At 59.5% G+C, this 23,218-nt stretch overlaps 1 protein-coding gene across 1 annotated transcript in view; it reads right to left on the bottom strand.

Moving 5' to 3' along the window:
• Window positions 1-1,177: 1,177 nt before the first annotated feature.
• The window catches only part of VAC14 (VAC14 component of PIKFYVE complex), a 98,989-nt gene continuing 76,948 nt past the window's right edge, over window positions 1,178-23,218 (bottom strand). Inside the window, exons 15-19 of the mRNA XM_039852044.1 lie at window positions 11,344-11,518; window positions 9,832-9,950; window positions 8,564-8,643; window positions 6,369-6,519; window positions 1,178-1,754 (exon numbers count right to left, since the gene is read on the bottom strand). Of these exons, the coding sequence (XP_039707978.1) occupies window positions 1,592-1,754; window positions 6,369-6,519; window positions 8,564-8,643; window positions 9,832-9,950; window positions 11,344-11,518 (688 nt within the window). The 3' untranslated portion in view covers window positions 1,178-1,591. The remainder of the gene's footprint in view (window positions 1,755-6,368; window positions 6,520-8,563; window positions 8,644-9,831; window positions 9,951-11,343; window positions 11,519-23,218) is intronic.

Raw genomic sequence — 23,218 nt, 5'->3', positions numbered from 1 at the left:
ATCCGAACCCGGCGCTGCCAGACTGGTCCTGCGAGCGGGTCCGGCGGCGCGGGCGCCACGGCGGGTCGGGGGCGGCGCTGGGGCGGGGCGCGTCGGCTCCCCGGCCGGAGTGAGACCCGCCCCCCGGTAGGGGCTCGCCGCCCTCTTCTAGCCTTTGGTGTCCGGGCCGGGGCTTCCCGCGCTTTCGGACCGACGGGCGGCGGGCTGGGGTGGTCCGGGGGCATCCCGCGGGACACATATACCATACACAGCAGGGGCACAAGGTGTCCCGGGGGCCTCCTGCCTTGGGAGGTTTCGGCCCCGGCACAGAGGAGTTCGGACTCTCCTCCCTAAGTTCTTTGGCTCCTTTTACAGGTGGCGCGACGCCATCCAGATGGAGTGCCCGAGGGAGGCCAGGCTTTTGGGGGTGGTAGTGTCCTGGTCCTCAGGCAACCTCTTTCTTTGGGGGTGGAAACCGTGTCGGGCCAGCAGGGTAGAAGTGCGCCGCGTCCCCGTCTCTGATGCCTGGGTGCGCGTGTGCGCGTGTGCGCGATGCACTGTGCACGTGGGCCAGAGGGCAAGTGCAGCCTGACGTCCTGGAGACTCCAGCAGGGAAACCCGCCCTCCTGGGGACGCTGGGGCTCTGGGGAAAAACTCTCCGACCCCAGGAGCTGTGAGAGCAATTTAGGAGTTCCTTAAGTCACTCTAAGGCTTCCCAAAACTTGGGGTCTGGGAACCCAGGCAGAAGGCTGTGGTGAGGTGAAGTTCATTTAGCCAAATCATGGGATGGGCACCTGGGAAGCCCCTTCCTCCTTGCACTGGCCCGGGCCTTCCCTTCCATCCCTAGAGATCTGCAGTGTGCAATGCCCTTTCATTCAGAAATTCCTGAGGCCTAGCTTGTCTGTCAGAAAGGACATGTCCCCCTGTGCCCAGGGGAATCAGGATGGAAGTCAGATTAGGTGCCTGGGAAGAGTTCAGGATTCCCGGCTGGCCAGTGCTTGGTGCTTTCCAGGAAAGAGGGGCAGGTCCTAGAGGTGAGAGCTGGGCCTGTGTGCAGTGACCAGCCTCTCTGAGCGCAGCAGGCATTCTTTGGAGCCGCCATGAGAATAGGTCTCCAAAACAGGTGGCAAGGTCCTAGGGCAGATGCAGTATCAGGCTGGGGACAGGCGCCAGTCGGAAGGTACAGGTGGGAGCAGGATGAGGGTTTTCTGTCATTTCTTTATTGGGGCAGGAGATGCATCATTCATACGAACCTCTATGCTGGTCCCTATGTACACACAGTTATGTATACAAAACACTGCATGAGGTCGGAGCTCTGTTGGGCTGGGGAGGTAAGCTCTTGTACAAGGTATTAGAGAGACTGATTCCAGAGGGCAGGTGGTGTCTGAGGCTGTGGCCCTACCCTGGTGGGAAGCCAGCTCTGCCTGAATTCCGGGGTGCAGCTGACAGGTGGGCTGGACAGAGCAGCCTCTGTCCCCCTATCCTACCCTGGGCTGTTGGCCAGGGCCAGCCCTGCCCCTGAGACAGGTCCTTAGGCTCTGGTGAGAAGAGGCCTGAAGACCTCCAGTGCTCCCTGGGACCACTCCTTGGACCCTTCTCCATGCCAGGCCTGTCAGAGGACAACCCTTCGGTCCAGGTGATCGCCGCGCCCACTCCGCTGGTGCCTCACTTCCAGGTGCTTCTTCTGGACCTTCTCAAAGTGCTGTAGCAGCTCTGTGTAGTCGATGCTGGGGGCGTCTGCTTTCTGTGACTTGAGGACTGCCTTTAGACTGTCTCTGGGGAGAGGGAGAAGGGACCAGCATCAGTGTCTCAGCATACATGGGGGCTGCTTGGGTGGGGGGCAGCACTAGGCACAGGAGGGCAGGGACACGGGCTGCTGAAACTCCGCCTCAGGGAGTCTGTCTGCCTCGGGCCCAGCAACCCTTCCCAAACAGCCACAAAGAACTGTGAAGCCCCATGAGCATCCCTCCCCCCACAGCTGGTGAGCCCAGTCAACACTGCTGCTTGGTTATGGCCTTCAGCCTGTGGGCTGGCAACTGCGCCCAGAGCAGGCATTGCATCGGGAAGCATTTCCTGTTTACGAGTGGCTCCCTTTGGGGTGAAAGCCAGGGCTAACAGCCAGCCAGGAAGCCAGCTGGGGCCTGGAACAGGGTCCAAGGGTAAGTGGGAGGAGGCAGCCTGGCCCTTTCTCTGGGCAGGGCTAGGGCCAGGGACAACAGGGATGGCTATAGTCTCTACTGTACCCTCAACTTGGCAGGTCATCTGTTTTTGAGTGTTGGGGCCCAGAGGCTTGCAGTCATTCCCTTGTCCACGGAGGAAACCTCGTCTCAGCACTGGGCATGCCGGCGGCTCACACTCCTGTTGCTACCACCCTCCCCAGCTGCTCTGCACAGCAGCACAGGTTGTGCACTGCACAACTGTAACGTGCCTGACACTCCCTACAGTTGTGCGATACAGCTCCGCTCCCCTCTTTTAAGCCTGGTGTTTAACTTCCCCTGGGGCTGGATGCCCCTAGGCCCCTACCCCATTCCTAATTGTCCCTCCAGCACAAAGTCTCATGGCAGTCTGTTCCTCCCTCATTTAACCTCACTGGCTTGGGGAAGCAGATCTGTGTAAGCTGGCCCTGAGGCCTGGTGGCCCCTGGAGCGCTAGGAAAGGGGTCTCAGGAAAGGGGCTGTGGGCTATTGGTCAGAATCCTTGGGCCCTCTGAGTTCATGAACAGACCTGGCCCAACAGTAACATTCCACATCTTAGCCATTTGACTTTAGACATGTGATTCAGTTTCCTCATCTGTAAAGGGGGTGGCGACAGGAGCCACTCCATGGGGTGGTTGTGGGGATCCCTCCAGACTTTAGCCTGGTGCCCAGGCCCCGCCTAGGTACCAGTGTAGCTATAACTCTTCCTCTGAGGCGAGGCCAGCCAGGGCCAGCAGCTTGCGGCCTGGGGAACACCAGCTGCTCAGTCTATTTTGGTTGAAACACGATGGTGCTTCATTCAAATGGAACCCTCGCCAGTGAGCTTGGCCCCACTACGGTAAAGGCACCAGCGGTCAGAGCTGACAGACATCGCTGACCGCGTACTGGACTGCTGAGGCAGTGGGGACCCTTTCCATGGCTGGGTGGCCCCCTGCTTAGCCTGTTCCCTTCCTGCCTTCCTGTTGAAGAGGCACCATCTGAAAACAACTCAGCTGGTGGCTGTGACGGCTCCTCTCCTGGGCCTCAGGCCTTAGCCTACCGAGCTGGGGCTCAGGCAACATTTGTCCAACAAAGATCAAAAGGAGATGGGTAGGGCCGGCTCTGGGGGCGGGGGTGAAGGGGTGGGCAGGCTTCCGGCAGCATTCTGGACTCTGGCTGTTGCTTTCAACTCCCCTGGAAACAGGGAAGGGACCTCCCCATCACAGTAACTCTGCGGCCCAGGTGCCACTGCCCCAAGGGAGCAACCTGGGCTTCTGAGGAGGCTGAGGGACACCCTGGAGCTTGGAGCTCTAACTCCAGAGTACGGCCAGATGCTACCCTAACCCAGGCCTGGAAACAGAAGACCATAGAGATAATACTGAACTATGTCACCTGACGCTAGGCAGCCATGGGTCTGTATACTGCTCCCTCAACATTCCTGGCACGCCAAGGCAATAGGTCCAGAGGAGGGACTGGGATGAGCGGTTTCCATGGAGATGCCAACAGATGGCAAACCGAAGGTGATGTGCACAGATGTGGCCAGTGTAAGGGTGGGGGAGGGGAGGAATGAGCTGAACCTTGCTCTCTGGGTCCTTGTCATGGAAAGTCCTGTCTCCAGTGACTGACTCTCCTTTCAGGCAGAGCTTTCCTGGCCTGAGGTCTTGGGAGCAGGGTGGGTCCCATAGGAGTAGGGGGGGTGGTCTGAGTGTGGAGGCCCGGGCTCCTCTCCCTGCCTGTTATAGTGGGCATGGCTGCTGCTCAGGCCTTTCGAGTTCTCTCCATGTTTACAATCCTCCTCAGGCAGTGAGTGACTGGGAGACAACCAGCCAGCAGCGCAGAGCTGGGATTTCAGAACCCCAAAGCTGGCCCTCTCTCCTGCCACCCACCCACACACCTGTCACTAGGATAATGCTGATGAGTCACCAGCTTTTTCTTTGGTGGGTCCCTCCTGCTTCATTAAAGAAATGGTCTTTGGGGAGTGGCCTGGGAGCCTGAGGGGGGCCACGGTCCCCTAGTCCTGTCGGCGCCTTGAGTATACAGAGGGAGGGAGGGGCAAGGACGGCAGAACCTCCCTCAGCTGTTCCCTGCTTGTAGGCCTGTCAGGCAACTTGATGCTGTCTTCCAGCTGCCTGCCCTGCCCAAGGCTGGGACTGTCCTTAGCTCCTCTCCAGGGTGTGAGCTGTCCCTCTGTGCCCAACCCTGCAATCTGACCCCTCCCCCAGCTGTTCTTGAGGCCCCTTCCTCACCCACTGCTCCCTGCCTGTATCTATGACAGCTCTGCCTAGGTCCTTGCTAAGAAAGGCTGGGAATCCGGGGCCCTGAAGACTGGGCAGAGCCTTGAGCACCCATTTAGTCTATTTGCTCATTTACTGATTAAAAAAAAAATCAAAAGAACCACCAAGAGCCCAGAGAGAGTGTGGGGCTTGCTTGATGCCACATAGCAAATCTCAGGAGAGCTCAGACCAGATCTTAACCCAGGCCTATGAACTGTCCACTGACCTACAGGCTCCTCTATCCAGTGGCATCAACCCCTTGTCCCGAGACTTCCCTGACTGACAACGGCAGATTCTGAGGGAGTTCTCATTTTCCTAGCTTCCCTCTGCAAACTTGCTCTTCCCTGATTGGGGTGTACAGGGAGCGTCCAACTACTCTGAGATAAGGAGATGTAGTGGGCAAAGCCTGGAGAGGGGACTTGCCCCTATCAGTATAAGGTCCCTGGCTTGGCCCAGAGGCCTCCCCTAGGGAAGCAGGCTGGTTCTTGCGGGGGAACCAGAGGTCACAGGGAAGCGGCTTTTCCTGCCTCCTCTCCTCCAAGCACACCTTCCTCCCTAAGTGCCAGCCAGGGCGATCTTCACACCCACTGCGTGTTGGAAAGGTCAGTGCAGAGGCGAGACCACTGAAGCATGGTGTGGCTTCAAATGCAAATCTAACTCCATGGCTGCTCCCCGCTCCCCTGGGGATTACCCAGGTGGCACCATGAGCACCTGGGCCAGTGCCTCACACTGCCGCCCTGAAGACCTGTGGTTTAGAGAGAGGGTCAAGGTGGGCAGGAGCTGGGCCTTGGCCCGGGGACCGCGCCTGCTGTGGGCTCAAGCCTCTCCAGCCGGCCTGGGGCAGCCAGCCAGTGAGGTGCCCACACCCAGCCTCTGGAGACAGCAGGCTGGGTGGGAGGAGTGGTGGGAGCCTGAGTCCAGTGGTCTGGAGGGCACAGGGGCTCGGATCAGGGGCCCTGAGGGCTGGGTAAGGCCCCTCTCAAGGCTGCCTGTGTCCATTCCAAGGGCAAAGGCCCAAGGCCCTTCGAGGGAGTGAGGCGCCAGGCCCACTGAGTGGCCTGAACAGCCTAGGAGGGAATTTTGGACACACAGGGCATCTGATGCAAGCTGGGTGCGCTCCATTCAGCGTAAATCTTCTCAGGGGCTCTGCTTGTTTCCATGGCGACCTGACAAGTGAAATTTTCCATCTCGGATGCCAAATGCCTGCGGATGAGGCAAAGCCTCCAAGGGTTACCAAATATAGACACGGCCCAACAGGCTCTGGGGGCTGGGCCAGCATTGGGTTTGGGTGGGAGCCTGGACCCCTCCAGGGCCTGCAGCCCTCCTGCCAGAGCTGCCATGTTGGGCCTCTCGGTGGAGGTGTCTAGGGCCTGTTCTTCCCGTGGGCAGAACCCGAGCAGTGCAGCCAGGGGTGCCCCTACCTCCCATCAATGCAGGAGGGGTGGGAAGGTCCCAGCAATGCCAGAGTCTACAGCGGCCCAGATCTGAGCCTCTGCCACGTACGGAGGGGAGGGCTGTCTGAGGCCGAGGACTAGGCCCTATCCAGCTTTCTGGGGGCACAGTCTTTGAGTTGGGGCATGAACGCCTCCCCCTCCTGGAGTTTCTCTCGGGGGCATCTGAGTGACTGGCATGCCCTCTGATCTTTTATATTAACTCGACCCTGGTTGCTTGGAGAGGTATCACTCCCACCTACCAGCTTCTCCCAGAATCTCCCAGCCTGGTGTTCTGCTGTGGAAATGAGGCCCAAGGGCAAATGGCCGTGGGGTAGACAGGGTCCACAGTGACAGAGAGTGTGATGCCGAGACCAGGCAGACCCTTGATAGCCCCCTTGCTACCCTTGGGCAACCCCTTCCTCGCCAGACCCTTGTGGCTTTAACCTCGCCTGGTGGCAGAGCCTATGCCCCAAGGAGGCAGAAGGCAGAGTCCGCAGCCCAGCACTCACTCGGTCTGCAGCAGCTCAGGGTTGGGCACGCACTGCAGCCGGTGCGAGAGCAGCTGGAAGGCGCTGCTCTGGGGTAGCAGCATGAGCAGGCCATAGAGGGCCTTGATCAGGTACGGGTTGTTCTTCACGTCCAGCAGCTGTAGGCGCAGATCTGCAGGAGGGCAGAGGGCAGGGGTCAGGGATCAGGGGCCTGGTACTGCCCTATACTCTACCTTAGCCTGGCCAGGAGAGGGCCAGCCAGGTGGCTGTGGCTTAGAATAAGGCGGGGACTCCTTGACAGTCAGACGCCTGGCCCTCCTCCAGCAGGGCTTAGCTGTCCCCGTGATCACATCGTTCTTCCTTCCTACCTGCCCACCCGCCCACCTAACAGTCTCCTCAGCCTGGTGACTCCCAACCTGCTGCTGTGCCCGGTGCCCTGCCCCCACTTTCACAGCCTCCCCGGTAACGAGGAGGCTTGGAGCCTGTACTGTACCAGATTCCCCAGTCTGTTCCACACGTGCCAGCACAAGAGAGTTATAAATAGGGTGAGCTGGAAAGAAAGACTGGAGTAGGACAGAGCTGAGGGAGGGCGGGATGGAAAAATGCTTTCGTGTGTGGCTTAAACACAAACCAAGCCCGGGAGTGTCTGATAGGGGCTCTGGGAAGTCCACCTCAGATGCCAGGCCTGCCGCCACCCCGCCAGACTGGAGGAGATGCATCCCGTGGTCCTGCCCAGCACACGTCCCAACAAAACAGTCCCACGCTTCTCTCCTGAGCCCTCCAGGAGAGTCACTGGCTTCTACTTTCACGTGTCTCTCGCCCAGTCTGGGGTACCCTTTGTGACATGCACTTCTGGAGAGGCCATGCCAGCCAGCGGCAGTAGCTGCGCAGGGTCTGTGCTGATGCTGGGGGATGGAGCAGCTAGGCCTTGTGGCCAGGGTAAGCCAGGAAGCAGGGGGTCTCCCGCAGGCCCTCTGCTTGCCCTAGGTAGTGGAAGCCACCAGTGGAAACCTGACCAGTCGACCCTAGGCCTAGCAACTCCAGCAGAAGCGTGGGCCTATTTCAAGTCCAGTTCCCCCTCTGGGTTCTGAGGAAACTGGGCCTCTGGGGCCATGCCAGCCATCAGTGGCGTCTAGAGGTAAACCAGGTTTGGATGGGTGCTGGACAGGACCAGGGTGCTGCCGTTGTCACCCCAACAAAGCCCTGGGCCTGGAGAGAAGATGCTCATGGCTTTTGTCGGGTCAGGACGGACCTGATCTCAGGGGAGCTTGTGCCTGGATGCTCTGGGAGGACCTTGGGGAAGGGAGATGTCAAGTCAGGGGACTAGTTTGGGGCACTTTGCTGGGAAAAGGGGCTCCCTCCACCCTTGTGTCTCCTGGGCATCTATCGGAGTGGTGCCTGGCTGTTTGGATGGGCACAAGGGAAGGGTCCTCGGCCCCTGCATCTGCTTTTTGGCTTCGGGGTGAAAACCAACGGGCTCAGCCTGGACAGGTCAGAGGTGCTGGCAGAGTGGGAGTGCTGGGCAGCTCGCCTGGCAGGAAGGGGACCACCAGGAAGGGCTGCCTCCCGGCCTCCCCACCGCACCGTAAGCACACAAGTTTCATTCAGTTGCCTGCTCCGGGCGAAGGCGTTGTATGTTGAGGCGCCAAGAGCCGTGCCCGCCCCAGCCAGCTGTCACTTTTGCACATTTAGCCTGGGTGTTACAATCAGGCAGCTCTCACCCACCAGCTCCCAGAAAACGCCAACTCTGTTTTGCAGAGAGATGAGTGTGTGGCTCCTGGGCACACAGGAGCACCTATGGGGGAGGGGGGGGGGCAAAGGGTCCCAGCAGCTTCCGAGAGCCCGGGCGGAGGGTGGCAAGCTTGGAGAAGCTGGGACAGCTCTGAGATAGCTGCCCCCCTGGTCCCCTGACAGCACTGTTCCCGTTCTCCCCGGGGAGGGATGGCTTTAACCTTCAGGTGGGTTTTGCTGTCACTGCTGGAGTGTCTGAGACCCACCTTGAGGAACACAGACAGGAGCCGCGTTCTGAATCCGTACGTCCCAGCCTTGCTTCGGCTGGTCTCCTTGGCCCTGTCGTCCCCGCTCCTACATTCTTGACATTCTGGCGCATCCCCGGGGTGACTGATTTCTCCCTCCGTCCCTCCCTCCCTCCTCTGAGTGTGGCTTCACTTCTGCCTCACTCCAGGCTGGCCGAAGGCCAGAGGCAGGGCCCTTACATGTGAAGATGGGGCACTCGATCAGCTGTACCAGCTTGTCCACTTCTGTCAGGAAATCCACAGTGACCTCCAGGTCCCCGCTGGGTGGGCAGTCAAGGAAAGTCTGCCCACTGGGCCATGACAGCCTGTCTTTGTGACGCTCCTCAGCTGGAGGTGGGGGCACCTGGAGAGCTGGGACCAGGGGACTGACCCGGCGGCTCAGAACCCTCCTCCCATTGGGCCCGGCTTCCGGGGCACAGAGCCTGCTTCTGGCTGAGCAGGATTCGTCCTATGAAGGACATTAGTCTATTCTGCTCTGTGCCTTTGTGTCCCTCTAAATGAAAAGTGGCACAGCTGTCCCCACTCCTGTTCTGCTCTGGGAGCTCTGTCCTCTGTCTTTTGGGCTCTGAAAGGCTCTCATCACAGCCCTGCAGCCTGCGGGGGAGGGCTGGGCAGGAAAGGTCCCTGCTCCTGCCTGAGTGGACAGCCGTCAGCAGGGCCATGGTCCGAACTGTGGCCAGTATGTGGCCTGTGGACCCTGGGTCACACTAGTGGCCGAGAGGAGCAAATCTAGGTTGTGGAAGGAGAGCAGGCAGCGTGAAGGAGCCAAGCGAGGCCACGGCTGACTCGTCGGGGAGACCCCGCAGGGCCCCTGCAGCTCCTGGCCCATCAGAGAAAGAGGTCAGTTTTGCACCCTAAGTAGCGCTCCAATCCAGGGCCACATGCCAGGCATTCACGTAAGAGGCTGGTTTGCTTTATAGTGTTTTAAACAAAATCTGATCATGGAGGCACCTGCTGGGCCCTGGCTCTGTGGCCCCTGAAGATCTCTGATACCCTCACCAGCAATACCGACGACCCTCTGCTCCGGCCCGCAGGCCTCACTTAAACCTGCCTGCGACAGTCCAACGGCCTTCCCTGCTCCTAGACCACCTCTCCCGCTCACCTAGCACAGGGTCCAGCTAAATGTGCAGTGAGCGGAGTGCACCCTGCCTGTTCCCCTGGGTGCCCGCACCTCGAGGGCCCTCTCAGCCCTTCTCCAACTCATGAGGTTTCTCCAGGAGGGGTTTCCCTCAGCGAGGACCCAGATAACCCTGTCCGCTACCTGACAGCAAATCCACCCCTCCCCCTGCCCATATGGGTCCTGGTCTCATCAGACCTGGAGGTAGAGTGTAGAGATGGGACAAGAGCGTGGGAGTCGGCCCACCACATGGGTGGGAAGGGAGCGCCGGGTCCCCGTCTGGCCCTAGCGCCAGGGCAGAATGAGAGTGAGCAGTGAGAGCGAAGGATACAACTTCTGGATGAGGTCGTAGGCGTGCCGATAGTTCTGGGTGAGGAAGCAGAGGGACACCGTGGTGACTGGGTTGTGGCACCAAGAACGGTACAGGCAGCAGAACAGGTTCTGGCTCTCCTAAGAGAGAGAGGTACGAGCAGTTAACAGACCCATCCCGTCCTCCCTACCGGCTCTTCCCCGCCAGGGGTCCATGTGGGGACCTGAGAGGGAAGAGCCACATCCCAAGACCCAGGGCCCTTCCAAAGTGCCAGGAGCTAGCTCAGCACCCGAGCTGTTTGGCAGCCCAGTTGGGAACAAGCTGTCACAAAGGAAACGCTGACAGCTCCTCCTCAGACCCTGTCATTACTCCCGGTCCCACAGAGCCACGTGGTGGTGGCGGCAGGGCCTGGTCGTGAACGAGCCTGTCCTGTGTGCTGGCACTTCTGCCCTCGGCAAATAACGGTAATTGTACCCCGCAAGACCCTGCGGGGTTGGGAGGGGTGCGACGGCGGGGTGAGGGGAGGGCACAGTACGGGTGGGGAGGGTGTTTCCTCAGGGCCCAGGCTCTCCCTGCAGCGCCCCGCCCTCCTCTGTGGCCCACCTTGCACTTGGGAACCAGCCTGGGAGCTGAGCCCACATTCGGGGGAGCCCCTGCCCTGAGGAAAATTCTTAAGGCCTCTGCGAATGTCTGAAAGGAACCACAGGAAGGAGGCAGGGGTGTGGCCTAGATCATTCCGGGATGCTTGGCCCTAGATGCCCTCAGCCCAGGCTTGGATGCCCTTGAGACTCTCTGTAAGGGGGCGGAGGCAGGGTCTGAGCCGGGAAGGGGAGTGTGGGGGTGGTGGCCACAGCCCAGGCTGGAGAACAAAACCCCTGGATCCGCTGGCACATCCAGGATGGTGCCACTCTTGGAGGCCCTCCGCAGCTCAGCCCCCTTTCCCAGGTTGAGTGAGACTTTAAGCATGTCCCTCAGAGCAGGACGGAAGGATGGTAAGCACCTCCCTGTCCTCTGGCCAGCCTTGGTCGGTCCTCACCCAAAGCCTGGGCCACGCAGTACTGTGACACCCTGGCTTCCAACAGGGCGCGTGAGACAGATGTGTCTAGCTGTGGGAGAGGGGCCAAGGAAGAGGGTGGGGAGAGCCGTGACCCTTGACCTCCTGGAGGCCTGACCCTGACGGGGTGGCATCGCCTAGAGGGCACAACCCTGTTGGGGCCCATCACTGAACCCACTCTGCGTGCGAGGGGTCGGCGAGTGGAGGAGCCACAGCCTGTAATGGGTCGGGGAGGGCGCGGGCACCCTAGAGCACAGAGCCTCTGTGGGCAGAGCCCTGCACGCTGGCTCCAAGGAAACCAGCCGCAACTCACTCCCACGGCTGGCGCTTACACGCAGCTCCTCAGGGCATCTGTAGTTTACACCGGACCGGGGATATCTCCAATTTCATCCCACCTCCTCCAGGGGCTGAGGGTGAACAGCCGGGTGCCCATGTGCCTGTGGGACTAAACCCGGGCCAGAGCCCGTGGGCACAAGTACCAGAGTCTTCAGGTCCTTGAGCTGGTTTCTCAGCTGGAAGAGCTCTGTGGAGGTGAGCAGGATGGTGTTGAGGGTGTGGACCATGGTCGACGCGAACTTGAGGTCCTCCTCTCGGAGCAGGATGTCTGCCATCGAGTGAAAGATGTTCTCTGCGTTCAGCAGTAGGCAGAGCTGCCTGGAAAGCAGGCAAAGCAAAAGTTACAGAAGCCTCTGGGCCTCACCTCACTCTTCTCCCTGACCTTTCAGCATCCCGAGCATCCCTGCTTTTTCCTGGGCCTGGTGTGGGATTCTCAGCTCTGAGGCCTGTCGGGGGACATTGGGGTGCTGCCCATGGTGGGCCTGGCTTCATGCCTCCCCAAACAACTGTCTGTGGCCCAACAACTGCAGAGCCCTGTAGACTTTATTTATCCCCCAACTCTTCCCCGGGCCAAGAAGCAGAGTTCTGAGAGAAGCAGCCGGGCCTCTGGCTGCGGACAGTCACCGGTCACAAGACCCTGAGCTACCTTCCCAATCTCTCATACACCATGGCACTCCTCGCCCCCTCCCTGGCTTTACTTTTCCAGAGAGACCTCATCTTCATTTGACAAATTCTACACAGCTGGTCACAAGAGCCCTCTGGAGTCAGGAACTTGTTTGGCTGTTCATGGCCGCACCCCCATCCCAGTCTGGAGTGGTGCCGGCAGGTAGCGGGGGCTCAGGAGGCGTTTGTGGGATGAATGAACCTTCAGATAACCCTGAGCCTTAGCTTTGCTGTTCAGATGAAGTGCTGGCGCTGGGAGGCAAAGTGACTTGACCAAGGCCACAGATTAGTCAGGGCCACTTCTCCTTTCCACTGTCTCTGCTCTACTGAGAGTCTTGCAGGGGGTGGGGGCGGGGGTTAGTAGGGCTTGGTGGAAAGGAGTCCCTATTTTATAAAAATGAAAATAGAGAACACAAGGAATGAAGAAAAACAGTTTTTCCAGGGTCTCTGGGGCAAGGTGACGTAAACAGTTAACAGGTGGGTCTCAAGGACAGGCTAGAGGAAGCCCATTGACCTGAGTTTGCCTCTGGTCCCCCAAAGGCCTGGCCTTGAGGGGATGAGCAGGATCCCCTGTTGGGAGTCCGGGCTCCCCAAGGTTCCTGCCAACGGAGAAAGATGCAGGGAGGAGCTGCACTTGAGTGGGCAAGTGGCTAGCGAGGAGGATGGGGTGGCCCAAGAGCTCTCCTGACTGTGGGTGCTGGTGCCAGCACAGTGCCCCGTCTCCCATTCGTCTGCCTGAATTCCTACTCTCTGCTCAGAGGAAGCACCACAGACTTGGCCTGGGGCTGGTGGGGACAAGGGTCTGAGGTCTAAGGTCTTGTGTGCTGAGTAACGACATGAGCCATATTTGGAGCCAAGATGCCTGAAACACGTCCATTCCAGGTCACTGAACTCAGTAAACTCAGCATTACCAGGGACTGGTTTCCTGCTTCCCTCTGATTATCCACCGTGCCTTGGGGCCAGGCTGGAGAAGATCCTTCACCACCCCAGGCCCGGATAAACCCCAGAGCATCTGGTAGCAGGGAGGCCAAACCACGAAGCACAAACAGAGGGCAGGCCGGCTCCAGCCTAGGCCCAGCCAGAACCAGCAGACTCAGGCAAGAGACGGCTGGAGAAATCGAAACAAGGCAGTTGAAGGGATGAGGTGTGCGGGGAGAGGTGGCCGCCAGGGCTCTGCTATCGCCTGGTTTGGGTAGGTGGCGGGGAGGGGGTGGCAGACAAAGGCTCTAGAGCCTGGTGACCCAAAATCTATGCAACAATGTCTTCACCTCTCAAATGGGGGCAATCGCTACCTGTATGACTAGGGCTGCTCAGAGGGCTGCGGCCCAGACTAGCAACAACTTGTGTGGGGTGCACAGTATATGGCAAATGGGACCCCTGGTCGGGCACCCCGTTGATACCACGGGTGGGGATGATAGCCAGCTCACAAGAGGAAGCCTGGTCCTTTGGCGGAGTGCAGATAGCACTTCCTGTCCCCTCCCGGTCCTCCCGCCCCTAGATGAGCCCCGTCTCCAGGGCTGTGGGAGAGAAATGTTCCAGAAGAGCGGGCTGGGGAGGAAGGAAAGCATGCTAACAAATGGTCACAAGTGCCCGTCGCCTGCAGCTGCTGCCGTCTCCATGACAGAGGCTAACAGCTGAGGCTGCTGCCAGGCAGCACCTCCAGGGACCACAGGCAGGTGGGGACCTGCAGCGGCGGAGGCAGGGGCGGCGCTGTCACGTGGGGAAGGCTGGGAGGGTGTGGAGGGACAGGCGAGGTGGGGGCCCGTGCGGAGGAGGGCTCCAAGGCCTCTGGGAGTCCCTAAGAACCCGGGAGCACCGACTGTCGCAGGTGGTCACGGACGGCGGTTTTCTGCAAATGCTCCTCTTGCCACTAGTGACACCACGCTCCCCTCGCCAACTGCTCCTGCTCCAGTGCTGTGGCCGCTCCTGCTCGCTCTCTAGTCTGCGTCTCTTTGTGGTCGCATCTGGTCCCACGAGTATTTTCAAAACTGTCTGTAAATCAGTGGCTCCCATGTGCGCCTTTGGGGCCCGCACTGAGCTCTGGATGGGACAGCTGCACGGCCGCCTGACAGGCATTTCAGACGTGGCAGGGCGCACCTCACAACTTTGCTTTCACCCTAGACTTGGGCCCCCGGCTTTCTCCGTCTCGGGAACTGGCATCACTGCCCACCTGGCTGTTCCAGCCTAAACCAGGGGGTCGTCCTTGATCCCCTGTGTCCGGTCCACTGCAAGTCGGGGGGTCTCTGCCTTCGGGCACATCCTGCTTCCTCCTGGCCCTGTCTCAGGGCCCCCCGTCCTGGGCCCTCTGCCATCTCTTGCCTCGTCAACTCCAGGTCAGCTTCTCATCAGTCTCCCTGCCTCTTCTCTCACCCCAGAATCCACCTTCCACGCACCAACTGGGACACTCCTCAAGTGCTAATCAGAGCGTGGCACTCCCCAGTGGCTTTCCACTGGATCTGAATAAAACCCAGCTCCTCATCATGGCTCCAGGATCCTACACTCTCTGGTCAATTCCTCTCCGACCTCAGCTCTTCCAACTCCCCGTTTACTCGTGATGTGCTGGCCTCTTGTCCTTTTCTTGTTCCTGACTCTGCTTTCTGCTTAGGGACTGGCACGTGGTGGGCTCCTTCCAGCCACAGAGGTCTCAGCTGCTACCTCGAGTCCTGGGAGAGGCCTCCGTCCAATGCACACTCTCCTCCCCAAGGAAAGTCATGGTTCTTTCTGGGCGGTCCTCACTACCCCAGGTATCAGGCTGATGGACTCGTTTACTAGGTCCACGGTTGTCTCTCCCACTAGAACGTGAGCTGCAAAGGGCAAGGCCTTGTCTGTGACCCTTGTGTCCCTCATACCAAGGAGCGGGCTTGGCGTGCAGCAGCTGCTCAGTAACTACTGTCGAGTGTTACTGAGTGGCAGAGCTATGTGCCTGTCCATCAAAGGTTTCATGGACAGGCCCGGAGACATTCTTAGGCCCCGCTCCAGCATACCCCTCTGTAGCCCGGGCGAGTCCCTGCATGCTACGCACGCCCCGGTCTGCAGAGAACAGCTGCAGTGAGGTTTCATCTTCATCCTTATCACTCAGGGCCTGGCTGCCCTGCCCAGGGAGGCCTGGGAGACCCTCTGCCAGGTCCTCACACAACCCTGGTCAGGGGGTACTATTACCCCCACGCAGGGGACTCTGCCACCAGTCACACCACCAACCAGGGCACAAGGAAGGGAAGATCCAGACCCAGAAGAGTTGACTTCCAGAACCTGAGCCCTCTGCACTGCTCTGCCTCCTCAGTGCCCACCATAAGCGGGCACTGGGGGCTGTCCCCGCCTGGTGGGGCTGGCAGATGGCTGCTGCCAAGCAGGGTTGCTGCGTCATCACTTCTCTGTCGAGGCTCAGCCTGGCTTGAGCTGCCTGCCTGGCTCTCAAGTAGAGCATCCACAATGGAACACAGCTTGCAAGCATTAAACATTTGTCCGTATTTTTAATACCCATATTAAAGCACTATTCATCATGAGACAATGGCTTGGAAGATGCTTAGGGACAGAGCAGAGAGGTGGGGCAGGAGGGAATCTGGATGGCGTCTGGCAGGGCACATCCACCTTCGGGCAGGAGCTGGGCAGGAGTCCGTGCGTGTGCCCCGAGCCCTCCACGTTCAGGCCGGAGACCCCGGGGATGGGGCTCTGCCTTCCTCTCGAGCCTCCTGCTGCTGGCCGGGACAGCTGTTCCCTTACTACAGGCCCGGGTTCATGCGGGGGAGGGGGTGGGGTGGGGAAGGAGCGGGTAGGGGAGACCGTTCTCTTTGGTCTGTCACACACAAGAGGCTCTCAGAGGAGTAAGCAGTCTTCAGCCTGCTCTGAAGCCCCCAGGACCCAAGAGAAGGACTGCTACTTTCCCTACTGGACTGCGATGACGCTGCCTTCTTTGGAGTGGCCTCAAAAGGCCAAGGCCACACCGGGGCCAGGGGAGGCACTCTGCAGCAGAGCCTGCCTTGAAGAAGCCATGCCACACTTGCCAAGCCGATGTGAGCTTCGTGTCACTGCCCCCTTCAAACGATAACTCTGGCCAAGCAGCCACTGTGCCCCAGACTCCAGCTTCGAATGGCCACCAGCCTCAGTGCTGCGCCATGGTGGAAAGTGCTCTCCTGAGTCCCCACCCACAGCCCCTGCTTTAGGTGATATGTGGGCCAGAGTGGGTGGAAGGAAGAAGGTGTGGACTGGCTCCAGACTGGCCAGTCACGCCCTGAGGCCAGACTGGGCAGGAGAAGGCCTGCCCATGAGGCAACGGCTGCTGCCCATCTCCTGGTAGAAAGGCCTGGGCAGAGGCTGGTCTCCGCCAGGTTCTCACCCTGTCCTGGGTGTGGGAGAGGGGCCACATGCTGCTTCTCTTCCAGGGACCTGGACAGGCCACTAACTCAGGCAGAGCCAAGCTTGGAGGACAACACGTGCCCAGTGGCTTTGGGCCCCCATGCAGGCTGTGGGCAGACAGGAGAGGTGCTGCTGGACACTGCTGTCCGATGGTATAAGGTGGGGGCTGCCTCTCCCTCCCTGGCCAGCCCCTGCTCCTGCAGGAGTCCACCCTGGGGGCCCGGGCAGGGCGGGGAGGCCAAGGCTCAGCATTGAGAACACAGTCTTGGTAGTGGGTGGCGAAAAGGGAGTGTGAGCAGTTCCTTTTGGGATCGATACAACCCAAGGGCCTGGGGGAAGGGCATGGCCTGGCACAGAGGTGGGGGCAAAGGATGGGGGACAGCTGGGAGCCCCCAGCAGAAGGAGCCAGTCCCAGCTGCAAGAGCAGGGGCCCCACCGAGGGGTGGGCTCCAGAGCCTGAGCGTGGGTGCCCTTCTTGGGGAAGAAGTATTCTGGTTCCCTGGGTGTGTGCTCTGGGGATTCCGGACTTTGCCACGAGGCTCTGGGGAAGACTTAAAATTTCTTTCTAGGACCCCACTTCCCTGCACCCTCCCAAAACAGGACCAGCAAAGTTACCATGGACAGAAACAGCCTCCCTGCCTTCACTGTCAGCCGACCCTTCCCAGGTCCCTGGGCCACTTGCAAGATGCTTGCGCTGGCCTTCTGGGGCTCTCCTCTGGCTCCATTACCAAGTAAGGGCATGCTGACACCCCTGCCTGTTCTGACACTGAGCCCAGAGCTGAGGGTGGGCTGGGGAAGCGAGCTGCTGCCCTCCTCTCTCCTCCCCACTCCTTCCTTGGGCCTGGCCTTTTTAAGAGACAAAAGGCAGCAGCAGATGATACTCTGACTCAGGACAGGGATGCCTGAGGTGAGAGCTGCTCAGCTCGGAGGGCCCAGGAATGCGACCCATCCGGCCCTCAGAGCCCCACTGGCGAGTCGGCCCACAGTCACTGAACAGGGACGTGGAAAGGGGACATGGTGCCTACAGAGAAGTTAAGGGAAGGGGAGGCTGGCATGATCATTTCCTCCCAGGTCTGTCCCCTTCCTGACTGTCCCAAGCATTAATCTGACCACACCAAGAGGCAGCCCCCAGCACGGGGCACAGAAACAGCTGGCCTGGTGGGGAGAGACTCGACCTCAACCTACTTGAGTGGCAAGAGATGCCAATGTTGAGAGAAGAGCGTAGAGGCGGGGGGAGCCCATTCCCACCCCAATCTGACGCGGGCCAGTCCTGCTTCGACGCGCGCCCTCCTCTCGGCACTGACTGTCCTGTGAGGAGCAGAGAATTCAGGATGTCTCGGCTGTCAAACTCCAGGGTGAGGGGGTGCACCCAGCTCTTTATTTAATGCCGCCCCCCGTGTGATCAAGGGGCCCGTCCGGATCCCCGGGAATCGCACCACGTTAGCGCCGCTTGAGAGGCAGGCATGTGGGTGATTTCGCGTGGCGCCTCCTGTTGCGCTGGGCCTGACGAATGGCTTCCCCGACACAGGAAGGTCTGTGTCATCTCCTAGAACTGCCCTAGACAGTTACAGACGCCCCCACCTGGCCCTTCATGCCTTTCCTCCTACGCCCCCAGAGTCAGGACACCTGGCACCTCCCAGCTCCCACCAGGCAGGTCCAGCTCTCCGGCCTCACGGGGCCTGCGAGCTCAGCTCTTCGGTGGGTGGTGTGGACTGGGGTGAAGGATGAGGTGGGCGGTCTGCTGTGCTCTCCAGCTGGCCACGGCCAGCTCTGCTGCAGAGAACGTTGCTAAGCGGGGGCTCTGAGGGATGACAGGACACGGAGTCCTGGTTCGAGCTCCTCCTCAGAGGCTGCGCCTGGATGCTGTCCGTGAGAGCTCAGGGCGAGGCACGGTCCATGACCCTCTACAAGCTGGGCTCAGGGCTGGGCTGACCGGAAGGTGGGCGACGAGCTTCAGGCACCTCTCGTCCAGGCATTCCTGAGGGCAGGGCCGAATCGCCTGCTGCCTCTCCTGAGCTGTTCCCGCTCGGAGCCCTCCTCCTCTCCCTCTAGCCTGGCTGCCTTCCCCATCCATCCCCAGCTGCCTGCTGCTTGTGTCCTGACCAGGCCGACACTATGCATGGACAGCCAGGCCCCACTCGTCTCTCCTTTGGCTACTAGCTGATGCCCAGGTCCTCTCAGTGGCCAACGGGACACAGGCCTCCCTGAGAGATGCATATAGTCTCATAGCTCATGGCTCTAAGTGCGGCCTGATGTCAAGTACAAAAAATACAAGGGCCCAGAGCCATTCCCACGGGAAAAGGACCCTCCTGGCCTTGTCCCTGCCTGACAGCTGGGATCCTTTAGGAATTTAAAGAGAAGGCAGCTTTCGGGTCAGTGTAACATTAGGGTGGGGGAGGAGGGAGTGGCCTCCCATCTGAAGTTCAGAAAGCTCTGGGTTTCGCTGGATCCTCCTCCCACCCTCCCCCTCGCTCCTCTTCCCTTCCAGCTCTCTGCTTCCCAAGTATGAAAACTGTAAATCTGTTTTATTTATTTCAATCAATCCTCGGCAGTGTGCCCCTCAGGGCAGAGGCAGCCATGGTAACCCTGCCAACTCATGCCTTAAAAATTCATCATGTTTAATGCAGTTGATGTGTCTGATAGACTTAAAAGTTTCTTGGGTGGGGGCATTGGGTGGGAGGATCTAGTACCTAAGACTTGTTCTGCTGGGTCTTGCTTGGAGGGAGGGGCACAGCATAATGGGGATGAGACAGAAGAAGAAAGGGGTCTTTTGTCCACGTAGCTCTCTGTCCCTCTGTTCAAGAGTGGCATGGCCAGACTTTGGCAGCCACAGATACCTGTGCTGGGCTCATTTGGAGACCTCCAGGGAAGGCCTTACTTGGGCGGGAGTGGCCAAGAAAACCAAAGGGTCTCATGGAGGTAGCTGGGGCTGCGGTCCCCTGGGCCAAGCCGGGCCCTCTCTCCGGGTTCGGGGTTTGCTCTGGGGACCAAGGTGAGAGTGGGGCAGAGCCATGAGAGGTGACCCACTTCCTCCACTGCCCAGGTGGTCAGGTGGCCCTTCCTGCCACATAAGGGGCTCTGCCTGTTCCCCGGGACAGAAGCCATCTTCTGTGCATGGCCCAGCTGACCTAGTTGGCCTCGAATTCCATGTGCTCTTAGCAACCTGGCTAAGCTCATCCCCCATTGTCCATTCAAAGGCACCTTTCTAGTCCCCTGCCGGCTTTTGCTCAAGCTGTCCCTGTCCTGACCCCTGGGAGGGCCCTTCACCCCGGCTGCTAAGTTCCCCATGACCTGCATCCCCAAGCTCCGCACGGCCCTCCCCACTCCTGAGCTCCAGCTCCTGACACTCATGTGCGTGTGTCTCCTTTCTCGACTTGGGCTCCCCAAACAAGGCAGGATGTGCTGGAAACCTCATCGGGCCTGGCCCAGGGTCGGGCCTCTGTGGGCAACAGGGAGAAGAATGTCCGTGGAACAGAAAAGTAATTGCCAGGAGGGGCAAGGTGGCCTAGACCACTTGGGTGCTGAAATTCAGCTCTCATGTGGAACTGCATGCTCAGTGGCCCACGGAGCCAGGTGGCTGTGAACCATGCATGGGGTTTCTGCGGACGTCTGGTTCTGGCTGCAGCACTTGTAGAATGTGAAAGGAGGGGTCTCTGAGGGGATTCGGCAGGTGTCTGATTTATAGACAAGGTCGAGGTATGTGTCTCAGGAAAGAGGCTGTACCTTCTGGCCTACATGGAGATGTCCTAGAATATGGATGGATGCAGGTCAGATAGCAGAGGCATGGCCGCCATGCTGGAGGGAATGGGGACACCAGGAGACAAGCAGAGAGGACCCTGGACACTTGGCTGTGGTGTGCTAGGCTCTGGAGGAAAAGGCAGTGTTGGGAGGACCGGGCTGGGGTGGGAAGACAGTGGGGGACGCAGTGTGGGTGTGGCAGGGGAGGCCATCTCCCCAAGCCTCGAACCCCTCCCTGGTAGAGAAGCCCATGGCTTCTGAGTGTGTCATCTTCTGAATATTCAGCGCTAATGAAGACAAAGGGATGGGTCACTAAAGGAAATCCTATTTCTTCATGACAATCACCTGCAGGAAACAGACAGGCGTGCCAAGGCCCTGAGAGGGGCTCGGGCCCCCGCCTCCTCCTGTCACAGGGATCACCATTTCCTTCCCAATAATGGCCACACGCAGCAGACATTTGTGAGCGTGTCACGAATCTTAAATCCTTTCAACATGGAACAGGTCCCCTTTTAACAGAGAATGAGAGCGAAGCAGATTAGAGCCCTGCCAAGGTCCGTCTGGTCAGCCTGGCCCTGCACCCAAGCTCGCAGCCGCTGCCTCAACATGTACCCAGCTCAAAGGCTTCCAGGCCCAGGTGGCAGAAGGCTCAGATGTTGCTTTTTCTGCAAGGCAGATAATTTGGGGCACCCTGGCAACATATCACTGGACCTTCTAATGGACCAGAGCCCAAGTTTCTCTAGAACCTTCCTGTGGCTCTGGGGTAGCTTATCTGCAAACCAGCTCCTTCTACCTCATCCTCTTCCTGGGGCGACCTCTGTGGCTGGGAGGCACTGACCGCACCTGGCCGGGACAGTGCTGGTCTGTGCCTACACTCAGCTCTGCCCTGTTGGGGCGATGGTTTGTCACCAAGGATCAGGCAGGAGGCAGACTCTGGGAACAGCGCCCACGGCTCTGCAGCCAAGCCCCAAATTTAGACCCGGGGGTCAGGGAGTGGGGAATCTACGTGGGTAACTCCAACAGCAGGTTCCCAGAAGCCTCTGAGAGGAGCTGTAGCTCTTAAGTCCGGGTACTGGGGCAGGTAGGGCTGGGGGGAGGGTTTTAATTCCACTGCTGGTCCTCTGAATCCAGGCCGTGAGCCCTGCACCCTGAGTCTCCCGGGTTGACAGAGAGAACCACGATGGACCCTTTCTTCCCACCCGTGCCCTCTGTGCGCCTACCCTCCCGAGTGGGGTCCCCCCCGAGGACGCACGCAGTCTCCCTGATGTGGCGGTCTTGCCTGTGAAGAGGCTACACGCTGCCTTGGGGCCCACATGCCAGCAGCATGCAGACCGTTTGCTGGCCCCAGACCTGCCCGTCCAGCCACGCTCCTGCCAATGTCAGCCAGGCTCACAGAGGCCCTCACGGACCGTGCACTCATGGGACAGAGAAAAAAACTGAAGCCAAGGACCAGTCCAAGGCCACACAACAGGTACACAGACCTCTCCTCCCTGGCTTTGCCCCTCTTGCCACCTAACTGAGGGCTCCAATTCCCTGCAACTTAAATGTCCAAGGAAGAGACATTCCTTCACCCCATGGCATGTGACGTCAGGCAGGGTCCCTTGAGATCAAGAGTCTTGAGACAGGAAAGGGAAATGCACCCCCATTGAAACTACTGGGGTGAGCTGAGAAATAAGGCAGGCAAGTGACAAAAGTGCCAGATGCCGAGGGAGCCCGGCCTGGGCTGATGCCTCGTTCCTGGGAGCAGCTTGGGGACGGCCCGTCCCCAGCAGCCTTCCTGTTACTAAGCTGCTCTGTTCACGTTTCCCGTTACTTCATCCCATTATTCCCAACGAGGCCTTTGATCCAGGCCACGGGATCACTCCTCGCTGCTGCTTGTCCGACCACAAACATTCACAGACGGTGAGCATCTCCCACCTTAGTCAGCACCGAGCGCAGCTGTCGAGGCCTCGCAGGTCCCCACCTCCGCCCTGCTAACCGTAAGGCCACACGCCGACCTGGGCGCCGCAGTGCGGTGCTCACGCGGTCACTGCGCTGAGGCCCCTAAGGGGGCTCCTGTGCCCTGACGGGTTCCAACCAGGGGCTGCCACTTTGCCTTCCCGTGGCAGTCTCAGTGCTCTGCCCCTGGGTTCCATAAACACGACTTCAGCTCCACAACTCAGTGAGGAGCCACCACCCCTTGTCCCAAAAGTGTCCTCGCCCATCCAAAAGGTCACACAATTACCCTCCGGGTTCAGGAGAGTCCTCCAAGCCAGGAACAGCCCCTCCCGAAGAGACTCCTGAACTTGGTTGTATGTTGGGGACCCCAGGACCCCGCTCAGGACCTCTGCGGGAAGTTGGCGATTTATACTCTTAACAGACCCCACAGCCAGGACTGAGAACCACTGCCCCCAAACTGCTACTGCCACCAGCCTGTCCAGGCCACTCTCCACGTGGAAACGGGGCGATTTTAGCAGCCGTCGCAAAGGATGCGCAACTCCAGCGCCTAGCGCAGCCTCGGAGCTCTGGGCGCTAAGGCCCCGGCTGCCTCCCTCTCGCCACCACAGACCATCCATTCGCCTCCCCAGAGCCCAGGTCCTGCTTCCCCCAGAGTTTCTGCCTGACTTTCCGCGATTTCCCCGCTGGCCTCCACCTCACGGGGGCCAGGCCCACCGTGTGCAGCCTCAACTTGCTCTGTTCCGTGGAGGGAAAAGGGGATGAATTCTCAGGCCAGACCTGTCCCTACAGAGGACCCTTCGCTGCCACCTCACCTCACCACCACTGTAGCTCCTCAGGCCCCGAGCCTGGGCTTGTCTTCCCAGCCTGGGATGCCCTGGGGGAGGAAGCCCAGCTTGCTAGCCACTGCCTCTGGCTTATGCTACTCTTGCTGTTCTGGCTACATTTTTGGTTTCCACAGCAGAGAACTGCCTCTGATTAGGGAGCTGGGCCAGTCCGTGCTTTTCTGGCCTTCAAATCTTTAGTCTGGAGGTTTCATGAAATCTTGTGAACTGACGTTGTTTTCTGTAGCTCTTTATAAGTGCCCACTTAAGGACACTGAGATAAACATCAGAAAACAGAATGGGAACTGAAACACTAATACCCACTTCTGGTCAGGGCGAGTATCAGAGCAGCCTCACTGCGGAGTGTCCTGGAAGAGGGTAGAGGTCAGAGGGGGGAGGGGGGAGGGGCTATGGGAGTGACGGGGCGAAGCCGGCATGGAGGGGACCCCTTCGGTCCTTCGCGGCCAAATGGAAGGGAATTTCTCTTATTCGTACCCTCTTCTGCCCC

The sequence above is a fragment of the Pteropus medius genome, unplaced genomic scaffold (genome assembly GCF_902729225.1).
Source record: "Pteropus medius unplaced genomic scaffold, Ma_sr-lr_union100, whole genome shotgun sequence".
NCBI lineage: Eukaryota > Metazoa > Chordata > Mammalia > Chiroptera > Pteropodidae > Pteropus > Pteropus medius.
This window is presented reverse-complemented; position numbering and strand designations above follow the sequence as displayed.